General features: G+C 43.3%; 2 protein-coding genes across 14 annotated transcripts in view; both read right to left on the minus strand.

Moving 5' to 3' along the window:
- RIMBP2 (RIMS binding protein 2) overlaps nucleotides 1-2495 on the minus strand; it is a 338608-nt gene extending 336113 nt beyond the window's left edge. For 4 of the 11 annotated variants that reach the window (XM_082353202.1, XM_082353201.1, XM_082353199.1 and 1 more), the window contains exon 1: nucleotides 1711-2495. The gene's annotated coding sequence lies outside the window, so the exon portion shown is untranslated. The remainder of the gene's footprint in view (nucleotides 1-1710) is intronic. The other 7 variants (XM_082353194.1, XM_082353193.1, XM_082353196.1 and 4 more) reach the window with 3 other exon arrangements.
- Nucleotides 2496-2757: 262 nt separating this feature from the next.
- The window catches only part of STX2 (syntaxin 2), a 39190-nt gene continuing 14145 nt past the window's right edge, over nucleotides 2758-27802 (minus strand). Inside the window, exons 4-10 of one of the 3 annotated variants that reach the window (XM_082353274.1) lie at nucleotides 17652-17726; nucleotides 16229-16302; nucleotides 15454-15562; nucleotides 13454-13527; nucleotides 13190-13327; nucleotides 10929-11039; nucleotides 2758-5546 (exon numbers count right to left, since the gene is read on the minus strand). In XM_082353274.1, the coding sequence (XP_082209400.1) occupies nucleotides 5469-5546; nucleotides 10929-11039; nucleotides 13190-13327; nucleotides 13454-13527; nucleotides 15454-15562; nucleotides 16229-16302; nucleotides 17652-17726 (659 nt within the window). In that variant the 3' untranslated portion in view covers nucleotides 2758-5468. The other 2 variants (XM_082353273.1, XM_082353272.1) reach the window with 2 other exon arrangements.

A 27802-nucleotide genomic window follows, 5' to 3' on the forward strand; every position in this document is an offset into this window, starting at 1 on the left:
GACCTGCCCAGGAAACTCCATGACGAGCTGGAAGCACGACTGGCACAGGGGCACAGCAGGAGCTCTGCCGCCGTGCCAGCCGCCGTCTCCATAGGGGTTTCTGCCCAGGAGCGTTTGCCACAGTCTCCTCCCAGAAGCACCAACTTGGGTGAGGTAACCGTAAACCTCATCTGCAGTCCGGGAAGGCTCTCCAGGACTCCCACCCTCCGTTCCGCAGAGGAGGGGACCGAGGTGTGGGGAAAGAATATTGCCTGCACCCTATGTTCACAGCAGCACCATTCGCAACAGGCAAGGCATGGAAGCAACCTCAATGTCCATCAACAGAGGAATGGATAAAGAAGATGTGGTGTGTGTATACACACACACACACACACACACACACACACACACACACACACAATGGAATACTACTCAGCCGTAAAAAAGAACAAAGTAATGCCATTTGCAGCAACATGGATGCAACTAGAGACCATCATATGAAGTGAAGTGAGTCAGACAAATACCATATTTGTCATAATACTTATACGTGGAATCTGAAATATGACACAAATGAACATATCTACAAAACAGAAACAAATTTACACACATGGAGAACAGACTTGTGGTTTCCAAGGGGGAGGGGGCTGAGGGAGGGAAGGAGTGGGAGTTTGGGATGAGCAGATGCAAACTATTATATATAGAATGGATGAACAACAGGGTTCTACTGTAGAGCACAGGGAACTGTATTCAACAGCCTGTTATAAACCAAAATGGAAAAGGATACTTGAAAAAGTGTATATTTATGTATAACTGAATCACTTTGCTGTACAGCAGAAATTAACACAACATTGTAAATCAACTAGACTTCAGTTAAGGGGCTTCCCTGGTGGCGCAGTGGTTGGGAGTCTGCCTGCCAGTGCAGGGTACACGGGTTCGAGCCCTGGCCTGGGAGGATCCCACATGCCGCGGAGCAACTGGGCCCGTGAGCCACAACTACTGAGCCTGCGCGTCTGGAGCCTGTGCTCCGCAACAAGAGAGGCCGCGATAATGAGAGGCCTGCGCACCGCGATGAAGAGTGGCCCCCGCTTGCCCCAACTAGAGAAAGCCCTCGCACAGAAACAAGGACCCCACGCAGCCAAAAAAAAAATTAATTAATTAATTAATTCAAAAAAAAAGTCAGTTCAAAATTAAAATATATATATAAATACATATATACATCGCCTGCCATTTCAGTAAACAGTGAATGTTGCCCACTATCAAGCCATCCACCACTGCGGCCGCCCTGACTGGGCACCGAGGGGCTTCAGGATGGAGAAAAGCAGGACACTGGCCCTAGACAGCTAAGGTGCACATCAAAGGAATCACTTCAATGAGCCCACACTCCTGCATTTCCCATACACAGAAAAGCACTAAAATCATTACCTTGAGATGTCTGGTTTTGTGATTAGCAGCAATCTCCTGATGTTCGACTCCTTGTTTTGTTTTGTTTTTTCCAACAAAAACTCCTACACATCCTGGCTACTCCCCGACCTCTTTGGAGCGGCCCCTCAGAGCGATCTGAGAGGCCGTACCCCGGGCTTACAGCCTCAATAAAGACACCAAATAAAACACCACTCTCCACTTTTAGGTTGTGCATTTTTCTGCGTCGACAGAGGTCACAGGCCCGCAGGCTGAACCTGGCGACCCCCTGCCCTCGCTCGCCTGGATCACGCTGCCTTTTCTGGAACTTACCTCTTTCTCACAGGCCGGCCCTTAACCATTTTCCTGGTTTAGGAACCTGCTCGTTCAAGGGAGGCAAGTCAGGAAATGACGACCGGGTGTTGCCCGAGAGGCAGAAGAAACGACGGCCGTCCACACGGCGTCCTCGTCGGAGGCGCAGGTGCGTCTCCAGCCCGCCGGCAGCTAGGACGCGGGACGCCTCCGCAGAGCTCGTGCCGCGCTGAAGCCCCGGGCGCGCGCGGCGTCCGTCCACACCGCAGCCTGCGTCCGGTCTTAACCAAGGCGGGACCCGTCCACGCCGCAGCCTGCGTCCGGTCTTAACCCAGGCGGGACCGGCGCTGCAGGAAGCAACGGCGGTGCGGTGTGCGCTGCGCTCTGCGAAACCACGCGGAGACGCCCCCAGGCCTTGCGCGGCTGCCCTCCAGAGGCCGGGCTTCGCCCTCGTCTCCCTCTGGAGTCCGTTCTTCTCCCCGAGGCTCACCGCCATGGCCCCGGGAAGCGTGCTGCGTGTTAACTGGAAGAGCAGCCCTGGGGGTGGCGGGGGCCTCCGCTGTCACAGGGGTCCTCGCCAAGCACACGAGTCACAGCCATGAGAAGATGCAGACTGACCCCCGGCCTGCCCCCGACGCTGCCCCCTGAACCCCCGGGGGCCCGGCCCCCTGACCTCGGACTGCCACCCTTTAAACCTGTGGAAGGATGTGGGCTTCGCTTTAGGGGAGAAATTAACACTTCGTTGGAAGAGGTCCCGGAAAGGACGCGACCGCTGCTTGACCCGGAAGCCGGCCCCGCCCCGTCCCCGGATGTCCGCTCCACCCTCCGGGGCCACCGTCGACAGAGCAGGCGTGGAGACCCTGGCGCGGCGTGGGTGCCTGAACCCTGGGAAGGCGTGTGTCTCTGAGATGCGCCGCCGGCAGGCGGAGACCTTGCCCCGCAGTGCCCCAGCCGAGCCTCCGAGGGAAGCTGAGCGGCCGCCTCCCCACCCGGAGGGGCTGCCTCCCCCCCCCCCCCCCGCCCTCTGGGTACCTTTCCACCCGGAAATGCCCAAGGGTGCGAACCCGAAAAATCCATTCAGGCGATAAGCTTCGTGTTCCTGAAGAAGCATAGACAAAGGCACTAAATTACTGAACGTGCACATCAAGACTGCAGCTTGAAAGGAAAGTCCCCGCGGAAGAAATAGAGGAAAAGGCAGTTGGAGGTCATGGGTCGGGGTCCCCCTCCATGGGCTGACGTGCTCCAGGACTAGCTTATTTTTCTTTTTTTATATTCTGGATTTTGAACATCACTTTACAACACGGTTAGAATTCAGTAAGGGTTATGGATCAAGGAAATTCCACCTAATAAGAAAAACTGAAAAAGGATTAAGGAAAGTATAGAGGATAAATAACTCAGAATATGGGGGGGAGGGGTTCGCCCTGTTAATAAATGTTAATAATGAGAACCTGTCAAATTGGCATAAGCCAATTTGTCAAAGCCAAAACCCCTGAATTGGCAGTTGTTGTCAATAGCAAGAATTCAGGTGGGTTCCTTAATATGTCCTGCTGATATCTGAGACACGAACACAGAAGCTTGTAATAATAACAACAATAATAAATAAAACAATCAAAAACACCTAAAATTATTAACTCACATTATATCATTACACATAACAATGGCCAGAGGTGATTTTCATAGTAGAACAATTTATTAATGGATATGCAATAAAATATCTCCCCAAAAATCTTTTCAGAAATGAACACAAGGCAGAAAGTAAATATTTCTTTTTTGGTTCTCTGAGATTTTTTTTTAATGTAAACATGAAATATTTGAAGAAATGATAAAAAGTAACAAATGAACCTGTATATGTATTTTTAAAAATCTGATTTCAAATAGGTACATGAGGCTTAGACATACAAAATGTGTTACCTGATGGATGACTTAAACATCTAAGTACAAATCAAAAAGCACTTCCATATCTTCAACTATAAAACACAGATTCAGTAAGTACTTCAAATCCAGAAAGAATGTCTTGAAAAAATACAGTAAGAATTATTATGAGAGGTGGGGACGAAAAAGACTTAACTTGAAGGGAAAAGTGGGACACGGGGGGAGCACAAAGTTCCTCCACACAGGGACATAATCATACAGACAAATGTTTGGATGTACAAAAGTTACATTAATACAAGCACGAGCTCTAGATATTTAAATATCCTTCAGGACAGGTCACACCTTCAACTTAAGCACAAATCAGGGAGCATGTCCCACTGACAGGCTTTTTAAAGATTTAAGAAATATATATGCAAGAGCCAGGATACTCCTATAGGAATTCTGACTACACAGTGATGACCAGCAAGTAAATAAAATGCATAAATACAGACTTAAGCCTAAGCTAAGCAGTTAGATGTATAAAGTATGAATGAGTGAAATTCATAATTGTACTGAATAAGGAACACAGTTTCTAAACGGTCCGATATAATTCACACTTACAGTTTGCAATCAAGCGTATCTATATTAGTTTTCAAGCCAATGTTAAAATACAGTCGTGTGCTTACACAATCACATACAGAAGTAACAAGAGTTAACTATATTTTGAGTATCCTTCACATATTCATTTAAAATTTTGACGAGATGCTATCTTATAGCTGTCCATTCACTAGTAAGATTTCATACATTTTACAGTCTAAAAATAAAGCATATTATACTAAAAATAATGAGTAATAAAAATGTTAATTATCATAGATTCCTGTAAACTTTGGGAATTAACTTTTAAAGTTCAGCAGAAGAGTAGGTACTGAACAAGAACATTTAGGTGATCTGTACAACGGCTGAAATTTAAAAGAATTACTTAATGTCTGGGAATAATCCCCTTGAGTTTAAAATTTGGTTTTATCACCATCTTAAATTGAGACTTTATTAGTGTAAACAGGGAATCAGAAACCTTATGAATAAAAGAAGAGACCACTGTCTTTACAGTGCAGTAACTAATTTATTATCTTGGGTAATGAAACAGCTAGAAATGGAGCTGAGTACAATAATCGAGCTTTTCCCGCAGGGTGTTGGGTGCATTTAAACCTTATAAATCAATTTTAACAGAAGGCACTAGAAGGGCTTTTTGGGGAACCTTGCAACCAATGTCTTCTAGGCCGATGGCAGACTCTGTAAACAACTGTGCAAAAATGGCTCTAATATCATGAACCTTCCTATTTCTTTTAAAAGGCAATAGTTAATATATAAAATTGGAGTAAATTAAGATGTTAATATATTAAACAATTTATAAACATTTAAAATTATAGATAACTTACAAAACAGCTCTGTGATAATAAAAATAATTTTTGCAAACATAAACAAACACAAATTAAACACAGTACAAAAACATCTCGATCAGCATGTTAGCTGGGAGAGGGAAGAAAGTCTTAGACCTCACATCTAATAGCTTCATAACATAAGACATTCCTAATTAAATCTCACATACATTTTTAACACTGAAATACAAAAAAAATTGAAAATTTCAATAATTCCTTATTCTAAGGCCACTGAAAGCAGTTTCACGTTGTTAATTTTTTGTGGTGTGTTATGCAGAGTCCAAGGATGTTTGGGTTAACTCATCACATCCATTCTGCTTTTCTCACCAAACAATACATTCTGTTGCGTTTTCTCCTTGAATTCACTAATAAAAAGTCAGCACTCAATGCCACGTGTCACAATGTCTAGGATTCATTCATGAAATGGGAGGAGGCTCATTTGCTGCAGGTGTGGTCTGACTCCAAGGATCAACGGCTCTTGGGACATGGTTGCTATGACAATGTTGTTGCTAGGATAATTCCAAGGATCACAAGCAAAATAACTACGCAAATAATAATGAACATCATTTTCTGCAAGATAAAGAAAAACATTTATTAATTTGCAAGATATCAAAGGAAAGAAATCACTAACGTCATTTCCTAACAAAATCCTCCTGGAATTTGAGATGGTTTAAAATACAAGCCCATCATCAAGAAAGAACCCCTACATGTCATAGAAAAGGGAGGGGTGGGGAAGGAAAGTTCCAGAGGCAAAGCACTAAGTTATAGACACATGTATATTAAATGAATTTAATAACTTAAAATACGTATTATTAAGACAACAACTATTTACTCCTGGAGGTAAAAGGCAATGTCTACTTGACACCCTGTGGGGTCTTCATGAACACGTTCTATTGATCACAAGAAAATCCCAAACAGTTATTTCTTGGATGCGTTGTACATCTTTTTAAAACTTTAAATGGATTTATTTCTCACTTGCTGAAAAAAATCTTATTTATACATTTTTTTACATTGAGGTATGATGCAAGTAAGAAATCAACAAGCCATTAACTCGGTCTTCTGCTGCATCCACGGCCCAGAGCAAGGCAATATAACATTTAACTTTTTGCTTTCAATTAACAAGCACCCTTGCACAGCTGAAAAGCTAAACAACCTTTGGCTTAAGAAATCTTGTCTCTCCAGGAAACCCGTCTGCGGGAGAACAGGCGGAATTCACAAAGATGAAAGGCACACCACGCTGTCTGACACCGAGTTCTCTTTGTAAACAGCAGAGATTCATGATTTTAAATTCCGAACTCATGGCACACTTTCATCTGAGAAATCACAGCTGCTCAAACTGGTCAGCTCTGCATCAGTATTAGCCTGCCAAGAGCGCCGTCAGTTACTGCATGAAGATGAGCAGAGCCGGGCCCCTCAGTAAACTTCCACGTCAATCACGCAGAACCCCGGGATCGCTGCCTTCAGGACATCACGCCCTCAGACTTCCTGTTACTGGTCAACATTACGTGTGCATTTCCTGGAAAGCCAGGACTTGGTCCCGACCATCCTCGCGGCCTCCTCACGTGTCTCCCGGGGAGCCTCTCTCAGCACCTTTCTAGACACACCTTTTTCCTTCAGCCTATCACCCCTCCCTTCCCACTGGCATCACCCTTCGGCTCCGGAACCTGCTCCACGTGCCCCTGTCAACCTCACTGCACCCAACCACCTCGGAGAACCAGGGGGCTCTGATTCTCACGGCCGCGTCTCTGGGTAGCACGTATGTGCGTGCTAGCTTCCACCCCTGGCTTTCAGCGGTGCTCTCCCGAACTCCACGATGGCTGAGCTCCTGAACCCTCAATGCCATAGATTTCATGACCATTCTTGCCCAATAACCTGCTCACAACTCAAGCCAAATGCCTGGACTTCTCTTTGGTGGCCCACGCACACCCCTGGGAGTCAAGCCACCACCTACTACACGTAAATCCCGGGCCACGTGTCCTCTTAGCAATGTCGTTGGATAGAAAACCCGGCACCCCGCCCCCGCTGCAGGGCTCCAGGGAGTAGGATTCCCTCCACACGGTGCCTACAGGCCCAGAGGAGGGCTGTGCTGAACTACTTGCTGAAAGAATAGTTTTTCAAAAGTATATAATTAAAGACACCAACCACTGCATTTGTATTAAAAAAAAAAACCTGCTGGTGTGCTCTCCGATGTGTTTCTTATTAGTAAGCATTGTTTTGTGTTCATTTGTGCTTAAAGGCACGAAAGTACACCACCGGCCGGCCAGGCCCAGGGCACAGAGCAAGCCCAGGGCTCCCAGGGAACCCTGCGGGGAGGAGCCTGCCGTCGATCTACCACGTCACCACAGCATCCAATCTAAAATTAAGTTTGCCTTTAGTGGAAGCACATCCAACTAGCCATGTGATGGCCACTAGGAAAAGCTAAGAAAATACATAGTTCATAAAAAGTTCTAAAAATAGTTTTTAAATACCATTATCGTTAATGAAGGAAAATCACATATACCACTTTTTCAGCAGACGTAATAGGAAAACATGGAAGGATACGTAACATCCTGCCTGATGAAAAAGAGAGCCAGCCTTCCTTCTGCCTTCCGAAACAGTGGATCGCTAACAAAGGCAACATCCCAGAGCTTCTAACGGGAACTACCTCGAGTGCAAGGTGGTGGCTATGTGACGCTGGGACGGAACTGCACGAGACCCTCGCCTGTGGTGGGTCCTCAGCGCACAGACGCTCACGTCGGGAAACTCCTCGCCTTCTCTGTCAGGAAGTGCCAAGTGTCTACCAAGCCAGCAGCTGCTTTCACGATAAAATAATGAATTCATCAACGACTGCTTGTCACAATCTAGATATAATTTTAATCACAATGATCATGCCAAACAAACGTTTTAATATAAATAACTGGTATGTCCAAATTTAATACACCAGGCAGCATTCTAACTTAAGAGTTAACGCAAGACGGATGATTCCAAATGCATAAAAAACAACGGAGGAAAAACACAAAATCTACTGAAGTTTGGAGAGGGGTGATTCTCATAAACAAAAATAAAGATACTCTAAATAAAGAACTGAATATCTTTTGTATTCCAAATCCTTTAGTTAAGAATTAACAGGCACGCTCGCTCAGCACAAGTCTTCTCTTTAATGCGGTCACATTTAAAACAAACTAGACGCTGACAAATGGAAACAAGGGAGACGAAGTCTTTTAATTCCAGAGCGTTCTTCACAGCTCTCGTTCCATTCCCTCTAATTCCACAGTAAAATGATGAGCAAATAAATAGAGTTCACAAAGCAACTTTCGGCTGTTGCACTTATTGAAGAGTTAAAACTTAAGAGAGAAATTAAACATTACATTTTAGTTTTTTAATTGAGAAGTCATCCTCACTGCTAAGGTTATTCCACTAATGAAGGGCTCCTTTAAGAAGAGGGCATCCTCCTGGACCAAAAACCGAAGACTGGAGAGTCAGGGGCTGCCGCCCGCGCCGTCACATTTAGTAACAGAGGCGAACCCAGCCGAGGCTTCGAAACCAACAGGGAGGCGACCCTGGTTTAGCAATGAACGGCCGCCCAGCCTAAGCTTGCTCTCAACACAGAAGTCAGGCAAACGCTCCGCTGGCAGCCTTTTATTGCTTTCCAGTATTTTTTAATTGGGCAAGCACCACTATTAGCTAATTGGGCGAGTGAGTAAGCAGATTAGTTGATTAGTTACTTACTGCCGCGCCAGCAGAGAGGCATGCACGCTGACGTAATCCACCGCATCATTTGCCAACTGATAAACCAATAATTAGCGCAATCACAGCCACCAGAACCAGTGACACGGCAACAATTATCCACTTTTTCTGTCAAAGAAAAGCAAGCCGATTATATTGTGGTTAATTCCACGCCGCCGTGTTAGAAGACATCATTCATTTAAAATCAAAGAATCTATCGGAATTCGTTTTAAAATCTAAGTTATGGGACATCGATTAATTCTGCTTGACAACTTTCAGTTCTCATAAAGAGGGGTTTTTAATTTAATGAGGTCAGAGTACTTGGAGATAAACTGTTATAGAACTTGAAATATTAGGTTTCATCAACGAGAAAGCTGCAGGACCACATTCTCTTGGTAAACGTCTGATGGAGTGAGACACGCAGCTGATTTGTTTTCACGTATACAGAGCTATGTAACCGGGTCAGTGAACCCAGAAATCAGTTACCTATGTATTAAGCCGCTACACTCTTTCCTTTCTTGTCTGTTTGTTACTGGCCCTTAAGTCCTTCACTGGCCCTGCCACACCGTATAAAACAAACCACACTCCACTAGTGCCGTCTGGTCTCTCAGGGGCTAACTCAGCTGCCCCGGGAATGGAACCAGGACCCCAGGAGAGGGGAGGGACGGCCAACATCTCCACAACCACGCACCGAACAGCAGAGGGAGACGCTGAACAAGCTGCGTGTGGTTTCAGATGCCAGGCCTTGAGTCGGAGAGATGGTGATGATTTTTGAAACAAACATCACGTTCCGACCAGTGGCCACTCCGGGTAACGCACCGCTCCCAGCCACCTGCCAGAACGAGGCTGGCTCTGCCGGTGCAGGATAAGATGCACCCCCCGACCACCTTTTATCTCTGTGAAACCAGGGGACTTCTCACGGAAATTTTCGCCGGACTGACGTGCTGTTTAGGTCATGGAGAAAGGAAGGGAACTGCCCTTTTTTAACGATTTTTTTTAAGTGAAAGTCCATTTCATGCCTGGACCAGCCAAAGCACCTCACACGCGGACCTCGTCACCTCACTTTATTTTTTTTAAACATCTTTATTGGAGTATAATTGCTTTACAATGGTGTTTTAGTTTCTGCTTTATAACAAAGTGAATCAGTTATACATATACATATATCCCCATATCTCTTCCCTCTTGCTTTACTTTAAAGCTCAATATTTCAAAAGGTGGTAACACAGAATTATATAAGAAACCATGTCTTACGTCTCAAAGATAATTAACGCTCAGATATTCCCAAGAAAAAGCAGGGTGAGATGCTTTGCAGGCTGACATTAAAGCCCAGACGTGCATCTTATTTGAGAACGTCCATGGGCCATTGTTACGAGTGAATCCGTGCTCAGAATCTGACTATCTTTCCTGAACGTTTTGAAACTCCCTCTTTACAAGGAGTTTTTGAAACTCCCTTTTTTGCCGTCACATTGGAAACCTCCCCCTGACTGGCACTGAGAAAGGCATCGTAAACCCAACAGCCGTCTTCCAGCAGGTGGGAGGGTGACAGGCCCTGAAAGCACGGGTTTGGTGCTCCGTGTTGCTCCTTTCCACACTGGAGAGAAAGGGACCAGGAAGTAATGGGTGAGGTCACACAATGAGACACACAGTTTTCCAGTCCCTGAATCAGAACTTAATTCTGTAGTTTCGCTGTTTTCTTAGAAGAGCTTTCACTCACACACGACACACGTTAAGATTCAGATAAAGATACTAAAACTCGTTTACAAAGCTTCAGTGCGAGTGCTACATAACATCTTAGGTCCACGGTCTCAAATAATTCTCTTCTTTCCTCCAAACCAACGGATTAGCAAATAACGTAAACAAAGAATAAAGTGTTCACTGCATAAAATGTGTAACCAATGGTTTTTAGAACTTCCAGTCCCATGAGTTTTGTTATGTCCCTGCAAATAATGACCCGAGAAACAGAGAACTCTGGAATTGGAACCCGTGCAACTGAGAAAAGCAGAGAGACCGACTTTGGCTGCAAAGGGTTTTCATTACTTAAAACCAACAGGGTTCACAGTCAACATAACTTATCTGATAAACTTCAAAAGTTTTAGCAAAAAGAATTACTTCAGTTTCCAAATGAAACATTAATGTAAGAAGTTTACATTTCTTGGAATACCTCTTAAGTAGGCTTGCATCAATGTATGCACACTCAAAATCAAACCCAGAGAAAAACGCACTTTAATTCTTCAAGACCAAACTCACCCTTCTTGCTTTGCTTTGATATTTAATAGCTTTTTTCGTTTCTTCTTTAGCATGTTCTACATAGTCTGTGGCATTCATAACGTTTTTTTCTATGTTGTTGATCATTTCACCCTTAAAACAGAAAGTTTCAAACTTAGAAGGTACTTTCAAATGACTTAATTGTGTATCTTAAGACAGCCACAGAGCAGCAGTAAAGTTTCCACAGGAACATAATGTGCATGTAATGGACACCGAATTTTTTTTCACACTTACAAAAAGATGAGATCATTATAAATGTACAATATACAGAATAATCAAAATCTAACTTGTATTATAAAAAGAACTAAATGGGATGGGCAACAATGCTGATAACTGAAGGCATATCACGTACACTCTGAGATATGCTTTAACATGAGAACACTCTTTAAAGATGGGTGCAGTGAACGGGAGGCGGCTAGCTTTAGGCTAAGCGAATGTTTACTATTAGGCACATACATACAGTGGGCAAAGAATGGCATCTTTTCTAATGGGTAGAAAATTGCTGCAATTTCTTCAAAATACAGTAAACTAGGAATAGCTTACGTTGGCCACTACGTTGACTAAATTAATGAGCAAAAACGTAAAGTGAGGTGAATCCAGTGAAATGTTAGGTGACAAAACACATTACCTGGTCTTCTGTCCACCAGCAGACGTAATCTGTAGCAGGTGAGTGGGGTAAAGCATTGAAGAATGACGTACAATTAACTTACTCATTCACACATTTAAACTTACTAGTAAGTTTTGACTAAACATATATGTTGAATTAGACGAGCCAATATAATGCAGCACTAACAGACTTCTAAAAGGAAGCAATGGAACAAAAAGCTAAGAATACATCGATTTTTCTAATGGCGATTAATACATCTGGCATAGAACAATCCTAATTAAAAGTCCAAGGTACTCTAAAATCTTTAGTAATAACAAAACTAATCACTGACTGTTCTTATTGTCTAACTGGTTTCCTTCCTGAAAATAAGAAGCTGGTAGCAGCCAGACTCCCAGCTCTCCCCTTCTGCACCGTGAGTGGCACAGGCCCTCCCGTCAGAAAGGGGTGAACTTGCCCCGTCCCCACCCTACACCGCAAATGCACCGCACCTCAGCTCTGCACACATCTTTATGACAAGGTTCCGCAAACTAAACAGTGTTCTTCAAATGTTAGAGGCGACGTGGAGGATGGATCGGCACCTGGATGGGTTTCCTAGTGATCCTCACGTAACCCAGGCAATGAGAAATAGGCCAGTCAGACCCGAACCTTCTTAGAGGACACAAGAGATCCTGAAACCAGCCTCCGTGGGAGCGAGGACCTGAGTGTGACGTGACTCCTAAGGTGACTTGGTACGAATGCTCCCCCTTCACGGGGCGGTCAGCTGAACTCAACGGCCCACCGATCAGTGAGTGGCCGAGGGCGAGCCTCGCGCGCTTGCAAAGTCACGGAGGACCTTGTGCAGCATCACGAGAGGAAGCGCAAGCACAGCCACACACCTAACCGCAACCACCGGCTTGTGTTTTACGCTTAACTTTCTGTTTTTAAAAAACTGTATTAACTTCCTCGGTTCCTCACAGGGTCTCCTCACACCCCCGTCACCCCATGCCGGTGGTACTAGACACCGCGTAGCAAGTATAAGCTTCTAGTTACGTCACGGTGTATCCCCTTTGGGACTTATTCTTTCATACATTTCTCCCAATTGTTACTCTAGTATATGGTCCTTACAGAAAACTTGAAAATACATATATTTTAGAGAAGAAGACTAAAATTCCCATAGTCCCACTGTTATTATACTGCTTGGTATATTTCTTTCCTTCTGTGAGTACTGTTTCATGCAGCTGAGTTCATGCCATATATACATACACACAGGAGTATAAGGGCGTGTGTTGTATACATATTCACATTTATACATACACGTGTAAGGTTTAGTACCTCCCTCTTATGTCAACTTGAAATTCTGGCACATAAGGTTTGTATATTTCATTAAAAGTCCTCCATGAACAAAGTCGATGTTGCCTATGGTTGCCCAACAGGCTGTCCTATGGACACACCATACATAACTTAAGTAAACCAGTCCCCCACTGTTGAAAGTTGAAGCTGTTTACAGCATTTCAGTCTCACATGGCAATAACACTACAACTTTTGAATTACAAGACTGCATCCAGAATAATGGCTTTCTCAGGTATACGGGAATCAAATATAAGATTTTACAGAAAACAGCTCTCTATCTCGGAGAAGTAAAGATGTGTGTGATTACCTGAGTCTCAACGAACATGGCCATGTCCATGAACATCTCATGCAGCTCTCGGATGCTGGTCTCCAGCTTCATAATGTCTTTATGACGTGACTCAATTTCATTGAGAGCCTGTCTAGTAATCTGTGAATCTGATATAATCTTTGAAAGACAAAAACAGAAGAGAAATACTGATGAACTTACGATTGCTCTGGAAGTTAAAGAAAAAAAAAAAAACATCTGTATGTATACAAACACGCAAGGCCACAGAGCCACCTGCATACTCACGTCCGACGTGAAAATGGAGGGATTCCCACTTTCCAGCATCTCTTCTAGTTCATCATCAGTGGTAGTTTTTCCAGCTAAAATATTAACAATTAAAAACTCCATTCAGAATGCAGCAATGTTTAAAAATGACTTTTGCACCCATAAGTTAGCAACTAAAATCTGAGTTGTTAATATTTTCAACCAACGTTTTTCTAACCTTTCCAATGTATTTTCTTAGGCAAATATTAACGATGAGAGAAATTAACATAAGCCTAAGAAGTAGGAAGAACTGGAAAACACTCATGAAAAATCTTATAATTGGAATGACTAATAAAATCCAATTTTAGTCTGAATAAGGAACAACTATAAAAACGAAACTGATAATACATTTTGGCATATCAGTTTTCCTAAAAGTTTAACTCTGGCTTATAGGAAAAGGGGGTAAACTAGATCCAGCATATGTTAAATGGACATAATAAAGACTGCAAAATTAGCATCAGAGGCTCTAATACTTTCTGTAGTTTGGACGTTAATACTTTTTCCTTGAGTTAAATGTATTAATGCTGTCTATGAACAGGTTCACAGAATTTTGGAAAAACCCAATTGAAACATCATAATAATTAAAATACCATTTAATGTGAATGTTCACAGCAGCATTATTCATAATCACCAAAAAGTGGAAACAACCCAAATGTCCATCACCTCATGGATGGATAAACAATGTTAATGTAGTCCATCCACACAATGGAACGTGATGCAGCCGTAAAAAAGGGATAAAACACTGGTGTTTGCTGCAGTATGGTTGAACCTTGAAAAAACTGTGCTAAGTGAAAGAGACCAGTCACAAGAGACTATATGTTGTACGATTCCATTCATATGGATGCCCAAAATGGGCAAAATTACAGAGACAGGAGAATAAACTGGCGGTAGCCTAGGGCTCAGGGGAGAAATGGGAAGTGCCCAACAATGGGTACCAAGTTTCCTTTTGGAGTGATTAAAATGGTCTAAAATTGATTGTGCTAATATACTAAAAACCACTGGACTGTACACTTTGAGTATCATTCACATGGTACATCAACTATATCTCAATAAAGATGTTAAAATGTCATTATTTATTTATTTATTTATTTTGGGGGGCTGCGTTGGGTCTTCATTGCTGCGTGTGGGCTTTCTCTAGTTGCAGCGAGCGGGGGCCACTCTTTGTTGCGGTGCGCGGGCTTCCCATCACGGTGAGAAGGCATGCGGGCTCAGTAGTTGCGGCACGCAGGCTCAGTAGTTGTGGCGCACGGGCTTAGCTGCTCCACGGCATGTGGGATCTTCCCGGACCAGGGCTCAAACCCGTGCCCCCTACACTGGCAGATTCTTAACCATTGCGCCACCAGGGAGGTCCTAAAATGTCATTTAATGAGGTTCACGTTTACGGCTGCTCCACCCTCCCCAAGCCCGTGGGAGACACAGAGCAGCCCCAGTGGAAGGTGCACCCACAGGGGGCTTGTGTCACAGCTGAGGAACCCTGATCTTCCACAGTGGGGAGTAAGCAAAGCTGCCTGACCTTTATTCAGCAAGCAAACTGCCTTCCGCCCAGAGGGAACCATGAGCTCCATCTTGTAAGGCTGCCTGTTAGACAGACACCCGCGAGAGAAAGCCTGGAGCAAGAAGGCAGCGAGTGTCTGCTCACCAGACATGCAGAGCCGCGAGACTCACAGGGAACTGTCCCCCGAGACGGGGCAGGAAGGGTTGGGGGACACAAAAAATACATGAAGAAATGACGGTTTAGAGTCTTCCAGGTCTCATTAATGCTCTACAAGTAATCTAAAGTCCACTCACCTAGAACTTTCTGAAGGATTTAAATAAATAATAGGTTGGTTGATTCAATGAATAGGAAGCTATGAAAGCACTTTAGGCTTACAATATTGACCAAAACAGAGATGGAATTACTTTTTTGAAGTTACATACTTTCATGTCAGACCCTAAGGAAGAAAAATATGTTTTTAACAAAAATAGCTTGTTCACTGACTCACTTATTTCTAGCTGACGCTGTATCCGGCCTTTGCTTCGCTCCCGAAATAGAGTCTGTGCTTCATTATACTCTGTCATAACTTTCACAAACTTTCGAGATAGCACTGAATGCTTTTAACATAAAAAAAAAATAGATCAATATACATCGGTCATTTCTTCTATTAAGAGTGATATATAAAAACATTACATTATAGAAATTCAAACTAATATGCCACTTACTCCTTCAAATGGAAAATAAGATTAATAGCAACTTACTGTATAACAGAACCTATGCTAAGAACTTTACATGCATCATCTTATTTGATTTTCACAGTAACCCTACTATACTATTACTATCCCTCATTCTATAGAAGTGAAACCATCATTTCAAGAAGTCAATTAGCCCATAGTTACAGGCTGACTGGGTCAGGTTGGCACCCAGACAAGCTGTCCCCAGAGCCTGAACACATAATCTCCGTTTGTCAAGTAGAGTTAAGTGAACTAAATTCCACTTTGCTGCACCATAAACCTATAAAAGGTGAGGATTTTACCATGAACACTAAAATGATTGTGATAATTCTTTGCTCTTCAGAACAGAATTCTGCTGTTCGGCTGAATACACTTTTTTTCTTCATAATCTAGAGAGGGAGTCTATAAATACGATGCCTTTTTTATGCAGAAATGCTGAAAGAATTAATGTGATGGTAAAGATGAAATTATTTTGAATTTGAAAGACGTAAAAAGACCTATTCTTCAGCATTGCTTCAGTCTAGACAAGTGTGTATTTAATAATCACACCTGGGTTCTTCGTATCCGAAGATCCACTGACGTTCGGTCCCCACTCTCATCCTGATCAAAACTTTGTTCAATAGCTAGAAACAAGCAGGAAAGAGTTATCTTTTCAACTAAAAAATGAAAGGTTTTCAAGCCTAACCTCAAATGTATTTTCTTATCTTTTCAACTCCTAGTAAATTTATGAGTTTTGGTAATTGTCAGTTGCTGATGATAGCACAAAATAAAACCAGATGTTACAGCTTCACATTTCAAAGCAGGCAACATGAATCTGATCAAGTTTGGAGAATTTAACTGTCAATCCACAGGAAATACAGAGCACAGCGGAACCTGTTAAGTGACATTAAAGGGGTGAAATCAGCAAAACTCTGCAACATGGCAACTTCTGACAGACTAATGTCCTGGCTTCTCCAACCAAAAGAAAAAAGTGTTGGGGGGGAAAAAGACGGAAGGGGAATCTGATGTGAAAAAACCTGAAGTGACATATCAACCAATCACAGGATATGGTCCAAATAAGGAACCCAATTCAAACGAACTATTAAAAAATAAATAAAAAAATAAAAAGATCATTGGGGAAGTGTGAATTCTGACTGGATATTTTATAATAAATAATAGTAATTAATGTGACTTAGATATAATAGTAGTATTATAGTTGTATTTGGGGGAGAAAAATCCTTCTCTTAGAAATACACACCGAAAACTATATGCTGATGAAGACCCAGATGTCTGGGATCGGCTGTGAAACCAGCTGGGCTGGGTGAGGGCCGCTGGGACCTGCAGAGCTCAAGGGTGTGGACATGGGGTTTGTGGTGGTGACCCCCTCTCCCGACATACGTCTGAAATTCTCCTTAATAAAGGTTCCTTTTGATCTTCAGAAATATTCTTGATTTGAATGTTATTTTGTAAAAATTAAATACAGTGTGTCTTTCTACCACACGGAGAAAACCCACGTCTGTTTCGGTCCCACAGGGAAGCTGTGAACCTCCACCCAGCACCTTCAGCCGAGATGAACTGTACGGAAAGGTTCAAAGGAGCTCACCGAGTACAAGGGCATTCAAGAAGCACCTGGCAACTCATGTCAAAGGCTAGTTGCCTTCTCAAATATCTGCAGTTTAGCCCCAAATGTCATAAAATATAACAGATTAACAATTTATAAGCACATGCTTACTACTACTGTTGGGCACGAATTAGTGCTTCACTCTGAAATTTAAGGGTTAACAGCCCTTAGGTTTAGCTCCTCGTTTAAGAATTCTAGAATAATGAGGAACTTAAACAAGACTTACTGTTCCAAGTACATACAATTTATTTTAAAGTGGTCACAATCTTAACTTTTGAAAATGTAAAAGAATAAAAAGTTATAAAGAAGAAAATAATAATTACCCACATTCCCACCATCAATGATTACATGTAATCAAAACTTTACACTCACATTTTAACTTGGTCCGAATTTTATTAGCAGTTTTCTTGATTTCTTTGTTCAGATCTTCAAGTTCTTCTTTTATTTCTACAAAATTAAAAAAAAAAAAAGACGTGAGTTATAATATCCAACATCAATGTTCAACAAACCTAAACAGAACAATATTCTTGGTAAACAGTCAAGTTTGTTTGTTTCTTGAGAAAAACTACTGATCACCCCAGTGGTTCTCAAAGTGTGGGTCCTGGACCAGCAGCTTCCGTTATCAGGTGTGCGTTTAGTAGAAATGCAAATTCTTGGACTCCACCCCTGACCTACTCACAGGAAACGTCACTGGACGGGCCAGGACCGCGACTTCACAAGCCCTCCAGGCGGCTCTGATGCACACCTAAGTTTGAGGACACCTGGTTTACACTAATTAATTGATGAAATAGTTCCCTGAACCCAGTGCTAACACCTAGACCTGAAAAAGGAAAGCAGAAATTTAACCATATTCTGGGAGAAAAAAAGCCTCCACGTGTTTGATTTCTTTCCTGCTGTCCTCTCTCATCAAAGCGGGCTCCTGGCGGGAACGCGGGTTCCTGCACTGGGGAAGGCTGAACTCACACCCCCAGAGGCCCCGCCACCGCGTGTGGGGAAGGAGGGTCGGGGAAGGGGTCCAAGGGGAAGTGCACGTGGAGCAGGAGGGTCTGTGCGGGGTCTACCCAGCTGAGGACACGATGCACCAGAGTCAGGGGACAGCCGGGGACGCTGACCAGCCGCAGACACACAACTGAGGACTGGACTGAGAGTGCAGGGGGACATTCCAAAGCAGGGCTCACCTCTCTGGATAAGAAAGCCCCAGGGTTGGGGGTCACTCAGGACGGAATTACTGGACCTTCCTGCTAACACAGGTGCGCAGGGGCTCAAGCATTAATCAGAGAAATACAAGAGGCGTTACCACACTTAACCCTTCAAGCTACAGAACCTGGCCATGAGGTTATATTTGAAAAAGGCAGGATTTCAAATCACTGAAAGGAAGGGCAATATTGGGAACTTCCTCTTCCAGTGGACTAGGTCATTCCTATCAGTCCTCCTGCTGAGAACAATCAGAAGAGCTGGACGTCATACACCTATAAAGGCAGGAAAGAAGATTCAAAAGAAGGAAACCCAGAGAAATGAGCCCAGTGATTGGAGCTGCTTGAACCCAGAGGCAGCCGAGGCCTTGAGAAGCTAAGAAAAAGCTGAGCTGAAGTTGAAGACCACACCCTGGAGAAAGGGAGGCAGGTCCAGAAAGCTGGTGCCCACGGCCAACCACCAGAAATGTTTAAAAATCATCTCTTACGAAAGAAAATAGTACCGAGAGCAACACCCAGCCCTACCCACCACCAGTCCCTCCCATCAGGAAACTTGCACAAGCCTCTTAGATAGCCTCATCCACCAGAGGGCAGACAGCAGCAGCAAGAAGAACTACAATCCTGCAGCCTGTGGAACAAAAACCACATTCACAGAAAGACAGACAAGATGAAGAGGCAGAGGGCTATGTACCAGATGAAGGAACAAGATAAAACCCCAGAAACACAACTAAATGAGGTGGAGATAGGTAACCTTCCAGAGAAAGAATTCAGAATAATGACAGTGAAGATGATCCAGGATCTCGGAAAAAGAATGGAGGTAAAGATCGAGAAGATGCAAGAAATGTTTAACAAAGACCTAGAAGAATTAAAGAACAAACAGACAGAGATGAACAATACAATAACTGAAATGAAAAATACACTAGAAGGAATCAATAGCAGAATGACTGAGGCAGAAGAAAGGGTAAGTGACCTGGAAGACAGAATGGTGGAAATCACTGCCACGGAACAGAATAAAGAAAAAAGAATGAAAAGAAATGAAGACAGCCTAAGAGACCTCTGGGACAACATTAAACACAACAACATTCACATTATAGGGGTCCCAGAAGGAGAAGAGAGAGAGAGAGGACCCCAGAAAACATGTGAAGAGATTATACTAGAAAACGTCCCTAACATGGGAAAGGAAATAGCCACCCCAGTCTAGGAAGCGCAGAGAGTCCCATACAGAATAAACCCAAGGAGAAACATGCCGAGACACAGAGTAATCAAATTGACAAAAATTAAAGACAAAGAAAAATTATTAAAAGCAACAAGGGAAAAACGAAAATAACATACAAGGGAACTCCCATAAGGTTAACAGCTGATTTCTCAGAAGAAACTCTACAAGCCAGAAGGGAGTGGCATGATATACTTAAAGTGATGAAAGGGAAGAACCTACAACCAAGATTACTCTACCTGGCAAGGATCTCATTCAGATTCAATGGAGAAATCAAAAGCTTTACAGACAAGCAAAAGCTAAGAGAATTCAGCACCACCAAACCAGCTCTACAACAAATGCTAAAGGAACTTCTCTAAGTGGGAAACACAAGAGAAGAAAAGGACCTACAAAAACAAACCCAAAACAATTAAGAAAATGGTAATAGGAACATACATATCAATAATTACCTTAAACGTGAATGGATTAAATCCTCCAACCAAAAGACACAGGCTCGCTGAATGGATACAAAAACAAGACCCATATATATGCTGTCTACAAGACACCCACTTCAGACCTAGGGATACATACAGACTGAAAGTGAGGGGGTGGAAAAAGATATTCCATGCAAATGGAAATCAAAAGAAAGCTGGAGTAGCAATGCTCATATCAGATAAAGTGGACTTTAAAATAAAGAATGTTACAAGAGACAAGGAAGGACACTACATAATGATCAAGGGATCAATCCAAGGAAAAGATGTAACAATTATAAATATATATGCACCCAACATAGGAGCACCTCAATACATAAGGCAACTGCTAACAGCTATAAAAGAGGAAATCGACAGTAATACAATAATACTGGGGGACTTTAGCACCTCATTTACACCAATGGACAGATCATCCAGACAGAAAATTAATGGGGAAACACAAGCTTTAGATGACACAATAGACCAGATAGATTTAATTGATGTTTATGGGACATTCCATCCAAAAACAGCAGATTACACTTTCTTCTCAAGTGCACATGGAAGATTCTTCAGGATAGATCACATCTTGGGTCACAAATCAAGCCTCAGTAAATTTAAGAAAATTGAAATCATATCAAGCATCTTTTCTGACCACAATGCTATGAGATTAGAAACCAATTACAGGGAAACAAACGTAAGAAACACAAACACATGGAGGCTAAACAATACGTTACTAAATAACCAAGAGATCACTGAAGAAATAGAGGAGGAAATCAAAAAATACCTTGAGACAAATGACAACAAAAACACGACGATCCAAAACCTATGGGGTGCAGCAAAAGCAGTTCTAAGAGGGAAGTTTATAGCAATACGAGCCTACCCTCTTGCACTGTTGGTGGGAATGTAAATTGAAACAGCCACTATGGAGAACAGTATGGAGGTTCCTTAAAAAACTAAAAACAGAATAACCATATGACGCAGCAATCCCACTACTGGGCATATACCCAGAGAAAACCATAATTCAAAAAGACACATGCACCACAATGTTCATTGCAGCACTATTTACAATAGCCAGGTCATGGAAGCAAACTAAATGCCCATCAACAGACGAATGGATAAAGATGTGGCACATATATACAATGGAATATTAGCCATAAAAACGAACAAAATTGGGTCGTTTGTAGAGATGTGGATGGATCTAGGGACTGTCATACAGAGTGAAGTAAGTCAGAAAGAGAAAAACAAATATCGTATGTTAACGCATGCATGTGGAACCTAGAAAAATGGTACAGATGAACCGGTTTGCAGGGCAGAATTAGAGACACAGATGCAGGGAACAAACGTATGGACACCAAGGGGGGAAAGGGATGGGGGTGGTGTGGGGTGGGGTGGTGGTGGGATGAATTGGGAGATTGGGATTGACATGTATACACTAATATGTATAAAATGGATAACTAATAATAACCTGCTGTATAAAAACATCAATAAAATAAAATTCAAAAATTCAAAAAAAAGAAAATACTATCCTAGGACTCATACTATGGCCACAGCCTTCATATACCAAGCCCAGTTCTCAATCAAAAATAACCAGGAAAAGAAAGACAAAATGACACCCAAGAAAAATGACAGAGCTGTCTTAACAGAGATATCAGACACAGACATTAAAATAATTATGTGCAAAGAGGTAAAACACAACAGTGAGAATTTTATCAGGAAACAGGACACAAGAAAAAGGAGCCCAATGAAATTCTAGGACTGAAAACTATTTTAACCAAAAATAACTCCATGGGTGAAGAGAGATTCCCTGATCTGAAAGGTAATAGCTTAAAGAGAGGTCAGGAGACAAATTGAAAAGATTTCAAAATAAAATATAGCAAGACAGAATAATGGAGAATAGAGAACAGAGGGCAAGAGGTGTAAAGGACACAGTGAACAGGTCTAAAACACATATAATTCAAGTCTCAAAACAAAAATGACAGAAAATGGAGCAAAGGTGATTTATGAAGAGAAAACAGCCAAGATTTTTCCAACACTGCCAGAAAACATCAACCCGAAGATTCAAGAAGCCTTATAAGAAACAGGATAAATAAAAAGAAAACTACATTTGGAAACATGAAAGTAAAACTGATAAACCCAAAAGACTAAAAATCAAATATCTTAAAAGCTACAATTAGACAGCTGACTTAAAAAAAAAAAAGACTTTGAAAATTTATCTTCAAAATCTTCAAGGCGGTGAAAGAAAACAACTTGCTAACTGGACTCCTATACTCACTAAAAAAATATCCTTGAAGAATGAAATCAAGCAAGGATAATTTCAGACAATAGCATACCCCTACTAAAAGAAAGAACAGTAGTTTCTAAAAGGAAAAAAAAATTATCTCAGATGAAAGTTTTAAGATACAGAAAAATGAGTAGCACTGGTATAGTATATATGTGGGTAGATCCAAATCTATATTAACTGTATAAAATAATAGAAAATATATGGACTTCCCTGGTGGCGCACTGGTGAAGAGTCCGCCTGCCAATGCAGGGGACACGGGTTCAAGCCCTGGTCTGGGAAGATCCCACATGCCGCGGAGCAACTAAGCCCATGCGCCAAAACTACTGAGCCTGAGCTCTAGAGCCCGTGAGCCACAACTACTGAGCTCGCGTGCCACAACTACTGAGCCTGTGCTCTGGAGCCCGTGCTCCGCAACAAGAGAAGCCACCGCAATGAGAAGCCCACGCAGCGCAATGAAGAGTAGCCCCCGCTCGCCACAACTAGAGAAAGCCCGCGTGCAGCAGCGAAGACCCAATGCAGCCAAAATTTTAAAAATTAATTAACTAATTTAAAAATATATATATATAAAATATAAATATATATTATTTTTATCTAGTACATATATGATGATAACAGCAATAAGAAAGGGCAGGGTTAAAGGTTCCTAAGGTCCTCCTATTACTTGTAAGAAGTAAAAATACAGATTTATATTAGATTTCAACAAGTCAAGAATGCATACCGAGATCTACAGGACAACTACTAAAACAGTAGTAAATACAATATAGAAGCAAGCTAATGGGGGAGAGTAAAATTCTTAAAAACGAATCCAAAAGACAGCAGGAAAAGAGAGAAAAGGTAACATAGCACAGGCAAGAAAAATAAAAAGCAAATACGATCATGAATGTTAGCCCCAATATATCAATAATTTCAGGAAACAGACTACAAGAGCTAATTACAGACCAAAAAATGATCAAAGGGGACAGAAAGACAAAACCCAACTATATTTCATTTACAAGAGAGATGAGAGAAACATCTAACATACAAGGATATAGAAAGATGAAAAGAAAAATGATGGGGAAATATATGGCACACACACACTAGTCAGGGAGTCCGGTCGAGCTCTGTCGGCGTCAGGCGAGGGCACAGGACGGCACACGGCATCGCCAGAGGCGAGAGGGGCCCTTCCTGCGGGAAAAGGTTCAATTCACCACTGAGACAGGAGGACTCTAAAGGCGTCTGTGGGACCTCCCTGGTGGTGCAGTGGTTAAGACTCTGCACTCCCAATGCAGGGGGCCCAGGTTCGAGCCCTGGTCAGGGAACTAGATCCCACATGCCGCAATTAAAAGATCCCACACACAGCAACGGAGATCCCGCTGCCGCAACTAAGACCCGGCGCAGGCAAATCAATAAATAAATAAACAAATAAATAAAAATAAAGGCATTTGTGTCTAGGCTTTATCTGCCTAGGTGTCTGGATTGGACCCTGGAAAGAAGGGAAAACAGCTATAAAGGATATCAACGTGATGTTTTTGACTGAGAATATGGACTGTGGATTAGACAGCGTTTCTATCAACATCAAATGTTCTGAATTAGATAATTACAAGAGAATCTCCTCCTTAGGAGATAAACACTGACGTACTTAGGGGTGGATGGTCACAAGGCCTGCAGCTCAGTCTAAAATGAGTCAGCAAAAATAACATGTGTGTGTATGTATGCGTGTGTATATATACATGTGCAACGTGTGTGTGTACACGCACACATATGCATACACATACACACACATACACAAAGAGAAAGAAATCAAACGTGGCGAAATGTTAACAATTGGTGAATCTCGGCGAAGGGAACGTGAGTTTTCACTGTACCGTAACTGCAACTTTCCCATAAATTAGAAAACTTTCAAACTAAAAATGCGAAAAGAACATTTAATGGGACGAGTCCCTTGACGTAGCACGATGTTCCCAGGAATGCTGGCCCGAGAGGTGAGCTGACAAGTACTGAAGGACACACAGGTAGGCGAGGATGCCCGGGGCGGAGTGGTCTGTAACCGTGAAACCCGGACGCTGGGTGAGCCTGCCGCCCCGCCCGGTGCTTGTCGGGCACCGGTTCAGGACAGCAGCGGGGATGGCAGAGCCGGCTCAGTCTCAGGGCGCTCGAGACTCTGCACTAACTGCCCACCCTCTCCAACCCCCAACACCCTCAGCTCTCAGACACACCCGCGGGGAGCACCGGCCTCGCAAGGCATGAACAGGCCTCCACCTGTCCAGTGTTCAGCCTGGTCCCTGCTGCTCTGCACAGCGGCAAGTCTAAGTTAAGAACCATATATGACACTACAACAGTGCGAGGTCCCTGCAATACCCATCGCACACTGGGAGCAAGCTACCTGTAAACAGTAAAAGGCACGCTGCCATCCGGCCCCAGGCCATTCTGCTCCCACAGAAACAGCCGACAGACGACCACCAGGCAGCCGTTAAGAAAAGGGTCCTGGAACGCTCTGTTCGTTTTAAAGATTTTTTTTTTCTTTTGATGTGGACCATTTTTAAAGTCTTTACTGAATTTGTTACAATTTTGCTTCTTTTTATGTGTTTTGGTTTTTCAGCTGCGAGGCATGTGGGATCCTAGCTCCCTGACCAGGGATCGCACCCGTACCCACGACATTGGAAGGCAAAGTTCTAACCACTGTACGCCAGCAAAGTCCCGTACACTTCTTTAAAAGTGTATGTTTTATACATATTTTTTGCTACAAAAGTATTTACCGAAACGTTAACGGTGTTGATCACCACGGGACAGGTTATGAGCGTTGTTTTTTTTTTTCTTCCTTTCTGCTTTCTTCCAAAATACCCACGATAAAGCACGTAATTAACTCTGATAACGTAAAACAGGTTAACTTTGAAAGATGAAGAGGATGGGGGCGGGGCGGGGGAGCCGGTCAGCAGGGTTGGACGCTAGGGAGGGAGGACAAGGACCAGGGCTGAGGCTGCCGCCAGGACCTGCAGCACAGCCGGGTGAGGGGAGGCCCGCGAGACGCCTCTCGGGAAGGAACAGCCGCCGCGGGGCGAGGCAGGGCTGCGGGCAGGCGCGCTTGGATGGGCAGACGGGCGGCCTTCCAGTCCAGGAGCCCGGGCGGAAGTACAGCGAGAGGCGGCTCAAGGCCACATACCACAGTTGCCCTTAAAAAGGAGACACACACCTCTCACGCGGAAACAGGAGGAAGGATGGGATGGAAACCAGGTGATGAGGGGGAAACACACTGACGACAGTAGCAGTCGGCATTTACACGGAACGTCGCGCAATCTGTCCCAGGTAAACAGTGAATTCACGGTGGAACTGGGGTTTGAACCCACCGCTCACCTGCGAAGAGGCTTTCTACACTAAGTGGTGACCACACAGTTCTCTAGCGAGTCTGAAACGTGTACTCCAGCAGAAAAGCACAAAATGCACAGAAGGAGAGGATTTAGAGACGGGAGGCAACCGGATGTAACCGTCGTAGCTCAGACAGAGACGAGAGAGGCCAGCCCAGGGGAGTGACGATGCAGATGGAAAAGAAGGGCAGATAAAACGTTAGCAACAGGTTGTGACTCCTTAGGATGCCCATACCTAAAACATGGGATGAAAAGAGGGGCTCTGACTCCTGATTCAAAGGAACTACAAGACATGTTACTGATGAGTAAAATCCCCTCCATTCTCTGATGGTGATGCCAGCCGTGACACTATCACCAGCAAGATCCAGAAAGTTGAATAACACACATTTCAGGCTCCCACCAGGTGGGTCCATGTTTTGGAGGGCCTGAAACTTACACATTTTCAGTGGCCCTCTTAAAAAAAGAAAGTACAGAAATGTAAAGTCAATAAAGAAAAATGAGAGTAAAGGGGCCCTCTGTTAGCTCCTCAGGCAAATCCTTCTCTGGGATCTTGTCACTGAGGTTAATGGAACAACCTGGCCGGCCAGCCAGCCCTGCATCTGGAGCAGAAGCCAACGGGCCAGGGCCTGGCCGCGGGGTGGCGCCACCCGGTGGCCACTGTGCTCTGGAACCCCTTCTGCGGGCCCACCCAGGAGCCCAGGCAGGGAGGGCACCAAGGAGCTGGAGCTCCACCTTGCCCCTCCGCACCCGCCAGGACAAAGGGCTGGGGGGACAGCAGCCCACTGCCCCCTGTCCCACCCTGGGCACTTCCTAGGGCCCAGCATCGTGGGGCAGGAGTAACCACGTTGCTCTTTACAGAGACCAACTCAGGGAGCAGCGAGACATCGCTTCTTACGTTCTGGTTCACACCCTGCTGTGAAACACAGACGGGAAGCAACAGTCTTATTCAGAGCCCGAAGGGACTACTGCGAAGCGTTAAGAGCCCTAACTTCACTCCAACATTGTTGTAGCCGCTGTTACTTGGCAGCAAAAGTTTTTTGGAAGTAAACTTCTCCAAAGGAAAAAATACAGTAATATGTATTCAAATTCAACTTCCCCAAGAATTAAGCAAGATGTTAACAGGTGTTACACAAAAAGTTCTGTGAGCAAATACATTTGTGAAACACTCCACTAAGCAAAGGTTTCTTCATTGCAGGACTTCTCAGAGCCTTTATTACTCTGTAACCTTCCAAGTGGGGATGTGGTGTGAAGAGGACTCCGAATGCATTTGGCCACAGAAGTCTTGTTTCATATACTAGCTATTGAGATGCATGCTCCAGGAACACCCTTTGGGAAATATCCTTCTAAATCGTAAGACAGGGCATCTACAGATGCCCAGAGCATTATTTTATAAGACATGCAAAATCTTCAAAATGAGTTTTTTCAATTTAATACCAAGTTATTTTTTCAATGTAAGGCCACACCAAATAACCTAACAAAGTTGCTTTCAACTTTCCTCCGAGATTGAGAATAAGCATGTTCCCATCACCACTTCTAGTCAGTGCTGTATGGAAAGTCAGTGAAATAAGTCAACTGAAAATAAAAAGCGTAAGAACTGAGGGACAACTGTGATTATTCACAGGTGTCATGACTGGGTACAGAAAAAACCTAACAGAATCCACAAACAAGTTAGTAAAATTAATTAAGTAATTAGGCAAGATAACGGGATACAAGGTCAACATACAAAACCCACTGTATTTCCATATATGGAAACAAGTAGAAAACAAAATTTACAGCAGATACTGTTCGCATTAAAATCAAAAGCATCACCTACCATGAAAGGTGTGTGAGACCTCTACAGAGAACCCTACAGAACATCACTGAGAGCAATTACAGAAGATGTAAGTACAGGGACGGACCATTTTCACGGATTAAAAGACTCAGTATTGTGAAGATATCAATTATCCCCCCAAATGATGTATGGATTCCAATCTGCAGTCTCTAGCTTATCCAGATCCGTCCTACCTTTCAAGTTTTCAAAATCTGTCACTGCAGATCAAGGAAACA

The sequence above is a fragment of the Balaenoptera borealis genome (assembly GCF_965194805.1).
Source record: "Balaenoptera borealis genome assembly, chromosome: 14".
NCBI lineage: Eukaryota > Metazoa > Chordata > Mammalia > Artiodactyla > Balaenopteridae > Balaenoptera > Balaenoptera borealis.